This window comes from Sander vitreus, chromosome 7, assembly GCF_031162955.1.
Source record: "Sander vitreus isolate 19-12246 chromosome 7, sanVit1, whole genome shotgun sequence".
Lineage (NCBI taxonomy): Eukaryota > Metazoa > Chordata > Actinopteri > Perciformes > Percidae > Sander > Sander vitreus.
This window is the reverse complement of record NC_135861.1, coordinates 5,770,253-5,784,306: the sequence shown is the minus strand read 5'-3', so window position 1 is coordinate 5,784,306 and position 14,054 is coordinate 5,770,253. Positions and strand designations below refer to the sequence as shown.

At 45.3% G+C, this 14,054-nt stretch overlaps 1 protein-coding gene across 4 annotated transcripts in view; it reads left to right on the top strand.

Annotated features, from left to right (window-relative positions):
• Positions 1-13,847, top strand: part of tns2a (tensin 2a) — a 70,532-nt gene extending 56,685 nt beyond the window's left edge. For 2 of the 4 annotated variants that reach the window (XM_078254328.1, XM_078254331.1), the window contains exons 18-28: positions 14-1,591; positions 1,862-2,027; positions 2,319-3,571; positions 4,031-4,162; positions 4,300-4,395; positions 4,538-4,615; positions 4,823-4,900; positions 5,002-5,170; positions 7,369-7,437; positions 7,750-7,779; positions 9,835-13,847. In XM_078254328.1, the coding sequence (XP_078110454.1) occupies positions 14-1,591; positions 1,862-2,027; positions 2,319-3,571; positions 4,031-4,162; positions 4,300-4,395; positions 4,538-4,615; positions 4,823-4,900; positions 5,002-5,170; positions 7,369-7,437; positions 7,750-7,779; positions 9,835-9,973 (3,788 nt within the window). In that variant the 3' untranslated portion in view covers positions 9,974-13,847. The remainder of the gene's footprint in view (positions 1-13; positions 1,592-1,861; positions 2,028-2,318; positions 3,572-4,030; positions 4,163-4,299; positions 4,396-4,537; positions 4,616-4,822; positions 4,901-5,001; positions 5,171-7,368; positions 7,438-7,749; positions 7,780-9,834) is intronic. The other 2 variants (XM_078254329.1, XM_078254330.1) reach the window with 2 other exon arrangements.
• Positions 13,848-14,054: the final 207 nt, after the last annotated feature.

The following is a 14,054-nucleotide window of genomic DNA, read 5'->3' as shown; positions in this document are numbered from 1 at the left end:
TTTTTTCTTACAGTAGATATTGCCCACACCAGAGGTCCTCTAGATGGCAGTCTATACGCTCAGATAAAGAAGCGCCGAGGTCCCGGCTCTGGTTCTCTCACCTCAGCCAATGGCAGCAGTCCAGCGGCAGGCCTTGAAGAAGATAGGCCAGATAATTTCATCCCTCGAGGTTCTGACTCCGCCCTCTCAGCCCATTCCGTCCATTTGAGCCAATCATCTGTCCATCCTGAGCGCCGGGAAGAGCCCATTCGCCCGTCTCCAACCAGACAGGAAAGAGAGGAGCTTGACCGTCTTCTCGGAGGCATAGAGGGAAACCGGGATGGAGAGCGAGAAACCGCCATCTTGGATGATGGAGATTCTCTGCCATCTGAGAGAACTGGGACGCTAAGGCTCAGTCGGTCCTGTTCCTGCCGGGATGGTTACCGGTCCCAGCGCTGTGCCGAGCCTGGCTGTGACCGCACCCTCCTCATGCCTAATGGTTACTGCCTCGACAGAGCTCCCGGCACCAATGGGCACCACGGGGCGACCCCTTCTGCCAGCCCCAACCCAGCTGCTCCTCCGTCACACATGGATCTGTGCCAGCACTACAGCCACCACTCACACCAGTCCCTTCCACCTCCAGATCTGGTGTGGGACCGCCAGAGTGGCCCGCCGCACTACCTGCACCGCTCCTGCTCTGAGGCTCCCTCATCTCGACATATCTGCCCATATCCATCACCAGACCTTACCCCTCACTCTCACAACCACCCGCATCACCACCCTCTGTCTGCCGCAGGCCGCCTCTGCTGTCGAGAAGACGACTACGGTCCCTATCACCATCCTCCTCCACCTCACAGCCACCACCATCCCCACCCACACCACCCCAAACCCTCCACCAGCCCTACCTACCATGACATAATGCTAATGGATGGTCTGCCACCCCCTGGTTGCCCTTGCAGAGACTGCAGCATCAGGAGAGAAGACTCTGCGGCCTATCACAGCCTGAGGCTGGACCAAGGGGACAGCTTCCCCTGGGACAGAGAGGCAGAACTTCAGCAGAGGGAGGTGGGGCTTCGCAGAGCCAGGGAAGCAGAGGTACCCAGAGGGACTGAGCTCCACTGGGAGAGGGATCCTGGGCTGAGACGAGGCAGAGAGTTGTCTCTCCACTGGGAGAGAGACAGGGAGGCTGAGCTGCAGTGGGAGAGGGACAGAGAGGCTGAATATTGGCATCGTAGGGCCACCGTAGCCTCCTATGGCCCACAGGGTCACGATCTTCCAGCCTTCACATTTGACCCGTTGCCGTCGGGTCACCCGGCTTATCCAGAGGCATCAAGGTCCCATGCTCATTCCCACCTGGACCTGAAGTACAGCAGCAGCAGCAGCGGTTACCAAACGCCGCGTCAGGTGTGCCCCTGCTCGCCTTACCAGCCCTCGCCGTCCGAAAGCAGGGGCTACGCCTCGGGCTACCAGTCTGAGTCCACGTCCCCGCTGCCCCCGGCTTCCTCCATAACAGGGCCCTGCAGCCAAAGCAACGGGCCAACAGAGCATCACCATAACCACCACCATCACCATCCAGACTCACAGCGGTCATACGGCTCTGACTCACACACGGGTGAGACTTTTAGAAATGTGTTTTCCCTCAATAGTGTGTATAAATGATCCATAATCAACAACAGCATGCACTGAATCATTTATGCTGAACTAGACAGATGCCTTACACATTACTCACAAATTGTCTCATCCCGCCGACTTAACAACCAAAAAGCAAGCATTTCATTTTAAATAAACATTGGCAGCAAAGGAGATATATTACATCACATTATGCTGAAAATATTGAGCTTACGTTTTTGTAAATGTAATCCATTGTTCCTTTCCTTTTCAGATGGCCTTCGGAGCTCTGGTGAAAGTGTGGGCTGGAGGGATCACATTACCCACGGTTCCTTTAAGAGGGTCCACAGAGACGGCCATGCTGCATGCTCCACGCCATCTGACATGTCTGGACCGTCCACTCCTGTCCACACCAGCAGTCCTCTACGCACACAGGAAAGGTATTCCATGCTTGTTTTTTTACTAAGAGGGACAGTAGTGTCGGTTGGAGTGCCCCTCACTGCCAGGGTAGAAAGAAATATCACGCAGACAGACGATCTGATCGCATTCCAATCACATGGCATTCTGCACATGGCAGTTCCTTATCCAGATACATATCGCATGTTACAGCAAGAAGAAAATGGGGTTAATGATGACATAAGACTGAAAAGGGGGGCCGGGGTACAACATTTGGAAATATTTCACTAGATCAGAAGGTATGTGAAAGTAATACTCATGTCTGTCCGTTTAAGCCCCAGTCCAGTAGGGAGAGACTATGAGATCCGGACCACAGACATCATCAGCAGTGACTACGAGGCTCCCCAGCACCAGGACGGACACTACCGTGCTGATATAATCGCCCACAAATCCCTGGAAAACCAAAGAAGCAGCACAGAGCCGCCATCCGTGCCACAGGTGGCCAACGACACGCAATCACACACATCCACACCTGTACAAACAGAACCCCACAACCACTGCACTGCACCAACAGACCCGTCCCCTACTACTCCCCAACAGCAGCACTGTAGCCCAAATACACCATCGGTTTCGGCAACACAGAACACTTCTGCTGTTGATTCTGCTACACCAACCACATCCAACCAGGGAATCTTTCAGGCTCCTTCATCCCCTATCCGTGCTTCGTCTGCGCCGGATACACGCTCCCAATCTGGCCCTCTCACTCTCCAGACCCCCCATCCTTCAGAGGCTGCTGCTCTGCCTTCCACTGTGGCACAGGCAGTGCCTCAACCTCAGAGCCAAACCCAAACCCATGCCAGCGGATTGACAAGACCAACCCCAACACATGTCATCGGATCGTCTCCTACCAGGGAACCTCACCCAGAAACCGCAAAACCTATGATCACCCCCACCCCCAACGCCACATCTGCCCCTGCATCTCCCACTCCAGCTTCATCATTATCCCCCCAGCCGGCCTCCGGTAGTATGGAGGGCTCCCCAGTCTCTGATGCCCCAGTTCCTGGCTTCGCCACTTTGGGTAGGAGGCTGATGTTGAGTGGGTCGGACCCCCACCATCCGAACCACATCCAGCAGCACGGATCCCCACACCACCACTACCCAGGCATGGAACACAGCGCTGCCGGACACACTTCTGCTCTGGACACTAACAAGAGGCCCTGCTACTCCGCTCAAACTCCTCAGCCCTATCCATCCTCCTACTCCAATTATTCCACCATCTCCATCCCCCTTCCTCACCCCCAGCCGCCTTTGCCAGAGAAGCGCCACCCGCCCGTCCAGTCAGGGTCACCCAGCGATGGGGTGAGAACTCTGAGGACAGCCGCGGGCCATGTGCCTCCCTCCAGCACCAGCATAGCTCAGCATCAGCTCCATGTCACATTCTCTCCCACCGTGGGGGAAATTGCACCACCTGCAGGCAAAAATGATGGAGTGGCGTCTGTGGAGATTGAGAATGCGAATAGTGTCAGTGTGAAGTTTGTCCAGGACAGTTCACGGTTCTGGTACAAGCCTGGCATTTCCAGAGAGCAAGGTAGGTCTGAGAAGGATGAAGCTCGTTTTATTCCTTTCATGTTCGTTTTCCTAATTAAAACGGACAATCTTGTTTAGGGCTGGGTAGCGAATTCAATACTTTTTAGGCACCGACCGATTTGCCTCTAACGTATCGAGTATCGAAAAATGCCTTGTTCATTCAATACCCAATTTCAATTCCTAAGGGATACATTTCATCAGAGTCAGTGAGCCATAGAACATGCATCATACTTCTACCAACATCTAATAATGGTTGTGATTGGCTGTTTAACAATACATGTCGTAGCTGCAGGGAAAACTCTATGTTACACAGAGACGGGGCTCAACGGCTTGGTATCAAAGTTGGTATCGGTACTGGTATTGAAAACTTCTGAATGATACCCAGCCCTAATCTTGTTTGCTATGATCAAACCCATTTTAGCGTATACAATTTTCTAACATTTTTGATGTTTGGTTGTAGCAATTGCTGCTCTGAAGGAGAGAGAGGCAGGGACCTTCCTGATCAGAGACAGTAACTCTTTCCAGGGGGCCTATGGCCTGGCCCTGAAGGTGGCTACACCTCCTCCCAATGTCAACAATCACAGCAGCAAGGGTAAAACATTATAGTTTACAGCAGCACACAATCTAGCCATTCGGGCTATTTTATGTGCCATTGTACTTATTCAGCAGTTGCTTTGTCCTTGGTAGACAATGATACTTGCATCTTACAGTTAGTCTCTGCTGTTACAGTGAGCGACCCTCTGGAACAGCTGGTCAGACACTTCCTAATAGAAACAGGCCCTCGGGGAGTCAAGATTAAAGGGTGTCAGAATGAGCCCTGCTTTGGTACGTTTTCCTGCTCCAGATTACTACAAAATATTTGTAGTACCACGAACAGGGCATCTTAAGGAAAGATCATTATTTTTGATATACATCTTGTTACCTTTAGGGAATGTAAGAGATGTTTGTTGTTATCTGTGATCCACAGGGAGTCTGTCTGCATTAGTCTACCAACACTCCATCACACCCATCTCTTTGCCCTGCGCTCTTAAGATCCCAGAAAAAGGTTGGTACTTCTTATTTGGTTTTAGTTTTCTGTTGCTCTACTAATTGTTTGAGAATTTGAACAGATTGAACAAGTCATGGAATATTCCTTTAAAACATTAAACTCATAGGGTTAGTTATAAGCTCCACGTGTTAGGAGATGAACACATTTTTTTACAGGAAATGCACTTTTATCTGATATAACGGATTCTTATTGTATTGATCTTAGATCTGGTAGGAGAGGTGCCGGAGGTTCAACCAGTGAATAACATCAGCACGGCTGCTGACCTGCTGAAACAAGGAGCAGGTGACTTCTCCGTCCTGCCATCTCTTCCTAAAACACAGAGAAACCTCCTGAGGCGTGGTCACAATGCTCAAATCTCTCTATCTGTCCCTCTCCCCCATTAGCTTGTAATGTCCTCTACCTGAACTCAGTGGAAACAGAGTCTCTAACCGGCCCCCAGGCCATCGCCAAGGCAACAGATGCTTCCTTGGGTCGTAACCCGCGCCCTGCTGCCACTGTGGTCCAGTTCAAGGTGACGTCGCAGGGCATCACACTGACCGACAGCCAGCGCAGGTGAGATATTCCCCACGGATTAGTACTTTTTTGTTTCCCCACACACAATTTGTTACTAATGGTGCATTCACGTTCTCCTCGGATGGTCCCATTTCCAGAGTTGGGAAGTCGTTCTTCCGACTTCGGAGTGTTCATGAGCTTTAAAGGTGCGCAACTATTTTTAACGTCCGTTACATTCAAGCCATTGTTAAATGAGTTGATACAAAGCTAATTAAGCCTCTTAATTTCACAAAACTCTGTATTTCTCAGTATGGTTATGTTTATAAAATGGCGTAGCCCGGGCGACTTTCGCGTGCAGAATCTTGAGTGGTGCGCTTTACGTTTATATTACGTTTATATAATAGCAGTGTTCAGCTTTGGAGATGAAGAGGACATTACAAATTACAAGATAATGACTTCTTCTGAAGACTGCATCATGTTCCTTCAAATTTCAGATTTGACAGGTTAAACGCTAATAGCAACTGCGTGGAGGAGGGGGGTTGGGGGGGAATGCCTGATCACCGAATGCTTGCATCACGTGGATGCGCGTGGTTGTTGTCTTTTATTTAGAATTCCGCTGCAAAGAAGATGCATTGTATTTTATTGCTGAGAGCTTTTAAAGGCATACTATGTAACTTTTCCCTCTTCGGTCCCCCTACAGGTTGTCTCATTGGAACTACAGCCGCGCAAGCTGTAGTTCCAATGAGACAACCTGTAGGGGGACCGAAGAGGGAAAAGTTACATAGTATGCCTTTAAACATGTTGTATTTTCAGTATTTATTTTCAGTTTGAAGCTTTATGTCAGTGGTTTTGGCCCAGACTTGTTGCTGCACCTGTTAAAGCAGTTACACACCGGACCGATAATCGGCTGTTGGACAGTCTGGCGAGGTCAGTGACTCGAGTCTGTTCGGTGTGTTCCGTGCCGTGGTCCGTTGGAGGAGCTGTCGGCCATTCGAAAAATCCAAAATCCGGAAGCAGCAGCCAGATCCATGTGACTCGTTCGTCCAATCAGCAGCCGGTTTTCATTTTTTGGACGACAATACAGATTAGCGCCGCCTGCTGTTATGGAGACGTATTACGTCTCGTCGCGTTGGTGTGTTCCGAGGCACTTTTTTGACCACCTCGGGGAGACTGATCAGTCCAACTGCCTTTTCTGCCAACGGTTGGCCGTCTGGTTGGTGTGTAACTGCCTTTACATTCCCTAAAGCCCCTTAGAGATTGCTTTACCTGACTCGTTATCTGGGTTTTTTTACTTTATGTGGACAGCAACTAACGATTACAATCTAATACCATACTACAAATTACATGTAAGTGATATGCAACATGTGAATTAATAAAAAAGTTTCTTACATTCAAACCACCATTTACTTTTGTCCGCCATGACGTAAACTCGGCAAGTCGTGTACCAAAAATGTAGCCGAATTTTCCCAGTCGGGAACTCATTTTTCCGATTATTCCAACACCACATGAATGCAGCATATGGCCTCATTCTTTAGTGTAATGACTTTAGTTTGCCTGTAGGGGATCACAATAATTTCATCTAATATGAAAACTTAGTGTCCACTTTTTTTGGTCATTAATTGCTGTCAGGGGAAATAAGATTGTAATTTTAGACCCACTAGTCATTATCACCATCGAAACTGATGGTCAACACTGTAGCTTGTTTGCTTGGATTAGGGTAGCCCCTAAATCATGGTTGCAGCCTGTTGCTGTGGTCCTGCTGCGCGTCCTGCTGCGCGCCCTGCTACGTCTTGCTACTTCCTGTGACACCCTGCAGTGCCCTGCTATGCCATGAACTACTACAGCTACTATTTATAGTCACTGGTCCATTATCTTTATTGTGACTATTATTGCCACTGTTCATCACACCCCCAACTGGCACCGTCAGACACCGCCTACCAAGAGCCTGGGTCTGTCTGAGGTTTCTCCCTAAAAGGGAGTTTTTCCCCGCCACTGTCGCACTAACTGCTTGCTCTTGGGGGAATTACTGGAATTGTTGGGTCTTTGTAAATTATAGAGTGTGGTCTAGACCTACTCTATCTGTAAAGTGTCTCGAGATAACTCTTGTTATGACTTGATACTATAAATAAAATTGAATTGAATTGAATTGTAGCTGCAACTCTAGGGCTAACGCGCTGTGCTTTCATTACATTTTAGCGACGGCACTTAAAAGGTCTCTTCTCTCCTGTCTCGCTCTATTTGTATCTTTCTTCTTTTAGGGTTTTCTTCAGACGACATTACCCAGTGAACAGCGTAACGTTCAGCAGCATCGACCCTAAGGACAGAAGGTAGGCAATTTAGAGAAAATAAGGATGTAGTTTGAACCATGACTAACCTAAAATCAGCAGGAATCATAGACACATCACCACAATCAATCATTCATTCATTGCACCCGTGGTCATTGACTGCGTTTATCGCTGAGAGCCCTCGCATGAATCTGTCTGTTATGTGAGTGCATTTGTTCATGTGCATGAGAGACCAGTGGTTATGTTTGCAAGCATGCTGGCTCTGGCTGAGGCTGCAGCTCTGCCTCTGTGTGTGTCTGAGTCTGGTTTCTCTCTCTCTCTCTCTCTCTCTCTCTCTCTCTCTCTTGGCTTTAGGTGGACTAACTCAGACAACACCGCTGTTAAGTAAGTGCTCTGTTTGTGTTTAATGATTGAGAGAATGTAAGATTGTATGCATGTGCGTTGTGTGTATTTTAAAAAGGGTGTGTAGATTCACCCGTGGCTTAGAAGTCAGTGATTTTGGAGCCTCTGCATGGCATCAGATTGCGTGTGAGCCTTGGCAAAAAAAACATGATTTAACAATGAAAATCAAATGTCACATAACCCCATATTACATATTACACATTGTTTTATAGTAGTTAACCATACAGAAGCCCTTTCTGTAAAAAAGAGAATTTTTGCAGGTGAATAAAATGTGTCAATTGCCAACTACGGCATGTTCTAAATAGGACTAAAACTGCAGATTAAAATCCATTTCTAGCCAAAAGAAAGACATGACAGTAATGTTACATGACTTGCTAACACACAGTATGTTTACCTTGTGTTTAGAGTGCATGGAGAAATTAAAACTCACCTAGAAAAAAGCATGAATGGGCTTTAGCAAAGCCCGTCTACGGAAAGCCGTTCCACTCCCTATTTAGCCCCATTGTACCAAATTTGGTTGCAGTTCCACCAGAGTTCCACTGGGGGTGATCGCGGTCCAGTGCTAAATGAATGGGACTCTATGGAGCTAGACGGCTAAATGTGTCTCTTTCGCCTGATTGCTGGTGACAAATCTCAGATTTGATTGTAGTTTTTGCAAGTTCAACATGGATTATAGGTCAAAAGTTGAATGAACGAGTACTTGTGTCCTTTAGATTTCTTACAGGTTGAGTCGTTGTTGCCCATAACACGCTAGCATTCTGCTAATGAATGCTGATTGGTCAGTGAAGGACTCATTACGACCAGAGCTCCCGCTTGACGGCATCCGAAGCGGAACCAGAATGTCAGAGTGAATATTTCGGCGTGGTCTTTAAAACATTAGCAAACCTCTTTCTAGCACGTGTATTAACAGGGAGAGCCTAACCTGTCAGCTGTGTTGTCGATGCTTCGAGAGAACAAAGGAAGCGACTCAGAGCTTGCCCTAAAGCAGTATCTCTGGCCGTATATGTGTATGACGTCATTGACATTTTAAAAGGCTTTTCAGAACAAAAAAGCCACTTGTTCAAGAATGGAACTGCAACCAGTTCAGAAGCTGGAAGTATCGAGAGAGTGGAACTTCTTCCCTTATTAGAAATTCTTTGGCTTTAGTCCTTTAGAACATGGGGTATTGGTGCACTTCAGCCTCTTGTGGCCAAAAATGTGTATTACAACAAACACAAACATTTCACCTGTTATCACAAGTAAATAAAAAAGGAAAATGATCCTGGGAAACTTTCTTTTCACCTGTTCCACAGATAAACTTATTTTTAAAACCTTTTTTTTTCCACCTGTTTTTTAAGTGTTCATATTATGCTTCTCTGCTTTTTCCCCTTTCCTTTATTATTATTTATCTTTTTTTTTTTACATGTTATGCACGTTATAGGTTTACAAAGTGAAAAAGCCCAAAGTCCATCCCAAAGGGAGTTACCATCTCCAACAGAAAACACTGTTCACAAACTGCTCCAAACAGCTCTGTTGTAGTCCAGCCTTTACTTCAGAGACAAACGTGCGTCACTTTGTAACACGTTATAATGCTAGCCTAGCTGCTAGCGTGGCGCGCCCTCATACTCTGCTTCTGACTGGCTAGTAGTCCTTACCTAGGTACTGCACATGTGCGACTCCCAACAAAGATGGAACAGAAGTGAGATGCCTCACTCTGTAGCTAAAACAGAGAGCTCAACACACAGGGTGAAAAGAGGAGCTGCAGCAATGTGCAGTTCAACAAAAATATGGTGTTTTTTGAAAATTAAACCATGTAAACCTATTACTATATAACCTCTAAAAAAAATTGAAAATTAGCATAATATGATATACCAGAATACCAGAATTTAGTTTTTCTCACTTGTCTTCTCAGGGCTTCCGCACTGAAGGCTGTTACAAAGACAAAGACTAGACAAACTCTAAATATTTGCGGAATGCCCTCCCTTTAGCTTCCTCTCCTGCTCAGTAACTTGTTTCCTCACATCCTCCCCTCTCCTCCTCAACCCTTCCGCTTCTCAGGGTGTTTGGTTTCGTAGCCAAGAAGCCGGGCAGCTTGGCGGAGAACGTTTGCCACCTGTTTGCCGAGTTGGACCCCGAACAACCTGCCTCTGCCATCGTCAACTTCATCAACAAGGTCATGTTGTCACAGCGCCGATAGAGGGAGACACAGAGAGGAAACCAAAACAAAACAGTGGCATGCAGCATATAGAACTGAGAAGGGTTAACTGTACAGTAATGGCCCAGTGCCAGTGCCACGACACCAATGCTATCTTGGTCCCTCAGTTGGCGTAAAGACGTTTTGAAGGCAGTTGAAAATCTTGCAGTTGAACATCCTTTTCCTAAAGGGTCGGTTCACAGTATAACACTACATTTACATTTTACAACATAGTAAAGTATTGTTGGATGAAAACAAACAAAACACAGTGTTCATACAAAGCCATGATGTATAGTGTAACAACTCCTCCCCAGACAGAGTGGCTTCAGAGGAAACTTGCACAATCCACAGTGACTTTCCAAAGAACAAAACAATCTTCTCTCCATCTACCCCGGGGCCTGTCTCATGAGCAACGATTAGTGGGTTGTCCACGTTGTCTTTAAATCATAACTCAGGTTTTCTGGCACCATGAAGCTGGCTGACTTTTGACCAGGGTAGATCCCCATGGTAACCCTGCTCCAGAGCAGGTTTAGTTGAGAGGATCAGATCAAAACTTGTCAAACATAGAAGCATCATGACTCCTACAGGATCCTGACATGGACAACAAGTACTCAGTTTACAATAAAGTGACATGTCGTAAACAACAATAGATCAGTACAGTCACTTTGCCTACCATGATCATTATGTCAGAGATAGAAGAAACATTTTTGTGTCCACTCTGGGTTAAAAAAAAACAAAAACAGTAGTTTACAACAACAACAGACTGATAAATGTCAACTATAGACGCATATTCATTGTGCACACCGAAGCTCAGTGAATTATGAATTTAACATTCTGGTGAGATAGATCCTATCAAGCATTAGTTTCTCTTCTTTTAGAGCTTTTCTGCACATACTATCTGTACTTTTAAATACCACTTACTCACAATGCATTGCTCATCATGAGACAAAAGAACACCATCATTTGACTATGTCAAATTAAAGAGTTATCGGTTTAATTTTTGTACTCGTGTATCTAACAATTCCCACACTAGTAATAGCCGCAGCTTCACTTTTATTCTTTGGATGTGCGTGTGAATATATTTTATCTTATTAGTGGTGGAAAACCAAATTTTGCAATACCCCGCCCAATTACCGTTTCGTTTTATGTCATATTAAAAGGCCCTGAAAACACATTTTCTCAATCAGCTTAGGACTGAGTAACGGGGATCACACAGGAACATAAAAGTTAAGGGTATTTCTGTTTTTCTCACCAATTTCAAATTGGGCGACAGCTGGTGGATTATATGGTTCTGGGAATTAAATCTGACCAAACCACACTCACACATGTAGACCAGAGTTTTAAAGTGAGTGTTAAACTCTTAATACAGAATACCTAAAGATGTTTTTTTTTTTTTTAAACTATGACTGCTGCTTTTGTCTTGAATATTTATTGGTACAGAGAAATACTGAATTTGAAGCAAAGTTTCCAGGGGCTTCAAGTCGTTGATCGGTGTTTTAAGCCCCCAACGTCTCCTTCCAGGCAGCGCTGCACTAGGATTAAGTTAGGGTTAGGGTTAAGATTACGGTTAGGTGCCTTGAAGTCAACGGTCGCAGTGCTGCCTGGAAGGAGACGTTGGGGGGCTTAAAACACCATCGAGCCTTCAAGTCCTCAACCCATGGTTCTGATTATGTAACAGCTTCATGATACCAGTTATCTTTGTGAAACAGGCCCCTCATTAAATCCAACTTTTCATCATCGGTGTCAAACTGGTTTTCAGTGTAGCAGTGATAGAAGTGCTAAAAGCAGCTTTAAAGCTTTAGTGGGTAACTTTTTTGATATTAATGAACGTTACATTCAAGCCATTGCCGAATGAGTTGATACAAAGTTAATGAAGACTATCGGCTTCACAAAACACTCTGTATTTCTGAGCATGGCTGTGTTCAGAAACTGGTGTCGTCTGCCGACTTTCGAGTGAAGATAGTTACCTCGTCTGAAGAGTCCATCATGTTGTTTTTAACCCTCTGTGTCCTCCTTGGCTACTAGCAACTGCGTGGGGGAAGGGTGGGCGATTACGGAAGGCTTGTGTCATGTGGATGCAACAACAGTGGTGTTGTCATTACCTAGAATTCCTCATGGGGGGGGGGCGACAGAAACTACGCACTATAGCTTTAAGGACACACAGTGCAGACTGTGTGGAGCGGTTACAAAGAGGACCTTTCCTTGCACTGTTTAGGGGTAACAAAGCCCTATAATGTTCAACACTTAAGACATTGCCTTTAAAAACAGCAGGTGTTAATATTTTGTTACAAAAAACCGTGACCAAAGCCCTGACGATGTAATTTAGTTTCTATATCTAGAGATGTTCGGGTATTCATGTATGTACAGCATATTTACAGCCACTCTTGCATTCAACCCTACAACAGCACCTTTATAAGTGTAACACATTTAATCATCATCGACAATCCTGGTTGTTGTTTGTCTCACTCACGTACACTTAAAAATCGGAGCGAGCGAGAAACATAACTCTCTGATGAAAGTAAACATGAATGTGAGGTTTTTTTTTTTACTTTTAAAGCATCTGAATACCCACACAGGTGTTTTCAGTTATTCTGGCTGATTAGACTCTTTTCAGGTGAGCTTTCATGGGAACTTATTAGGTCACGAATTCTTTCTACCAATAAGGATGACAAAGGTGTCATTTGTCCCGCCCTAACAGGTGCAACAACACTAATGCTGCGTTCCAGGCCACCTGTAACCCGTGTTTTCACAACCTTCTACCCGTGAATGTGCCCTGGAACGGCAGTCAAACCCGTAACTTACTACCCGTGAAGTTAGTTTTTGACGTCACACACATAAACAACAATGGCGACCCCCTGTCAATGCTGTACAGACGCCGGTGATTAACGGTGAGAAATAGAAATAAATAGACATAAATAGGCAATAGTAATTCCGCACATTGTAATCAAAACAATACATATACGATTGTGTACTACTACAGGTCATGTTTATTAAATGAAGCCCAAAATATGTCACCGACTAGAAATCGCTAGTATCAGCTAGCGCCAGCTAACGTCAGCGTTAGGTAGCCGCTAGCTTGAAGTCGTAACTTACGGGCTAAAAATTGTGTCTGGAACGCAGCATAACAGTGGACTCAGGAAGATGTCAATCACTCAGTCTATCCACACCCACACAGTCGTGGAAAAGGTCCAATCAGCCACATTAGCTAGAAACACCTGTGTGGGCGTTCAGGGCCTTTAACAAGTGTGTGTGCGAGGGAGTGGCGGGTGCGTGCATGTTGGGTATTGAGGTAAACATGTTGGGTAAGGTGTCGGTAACGTCCATTTTTAAAGAAATGTATGTGAAATGGGGACAAAGCTAGACGGGGGAAAGGACGCACAGTGTTCAACCACACCATTGCCGTGAAATGTTTGGCGTTAATTCACAGCTTCGCATCTTGTGACCCAATTGATTATAAAACACATTCACACATATATTAAGTTAACAAAGAGAAGACCGGTAAACACACACAAGCAAGGCAGTGGCCTAAAGAAAGACTTACTTAACCAAAGACAAAGCACTCTTGTATTAATAAGCTTTTTATCCAGCTATATTTTTGTACTTATTGCTTCCTGTGTTTTTATTATGCATTTATTGTGTGTGTCGCCTCGTTTGTTAAGAACCTAGAAAAACACTACTTGTATTACAGCGATAATATATTGTGGTCTGTTTTCTTGTTGATCTCTATATTGTGTAGTAATATATTTTCACATGCAGCTATAGAACAGCGTATGAGACATAAAAAAGGAGACATTTGTTTGTTTGAAAAGGACATTATGCTATTTTGTATGCAAAAAAAAAAATGAACAGAATTAAACTGAAGTGATGTGGTACCTAACGTGCTTTTGGGTCAGTGGTTATTTTGGGGAAATGGTCGCAGACCTGCGATTAATGCCGATAATTATAATAGCATATTCAGTTTACAGTTAATATTAAAGGAGAAAAGCATGTTCACATTTTAGAAGCTGGTAGCAAGATAATTATCTGTATAGTTGCTGATTAATTTCCCATGGAACAATTTATTGGCCAATTCAATCAGGAGAGA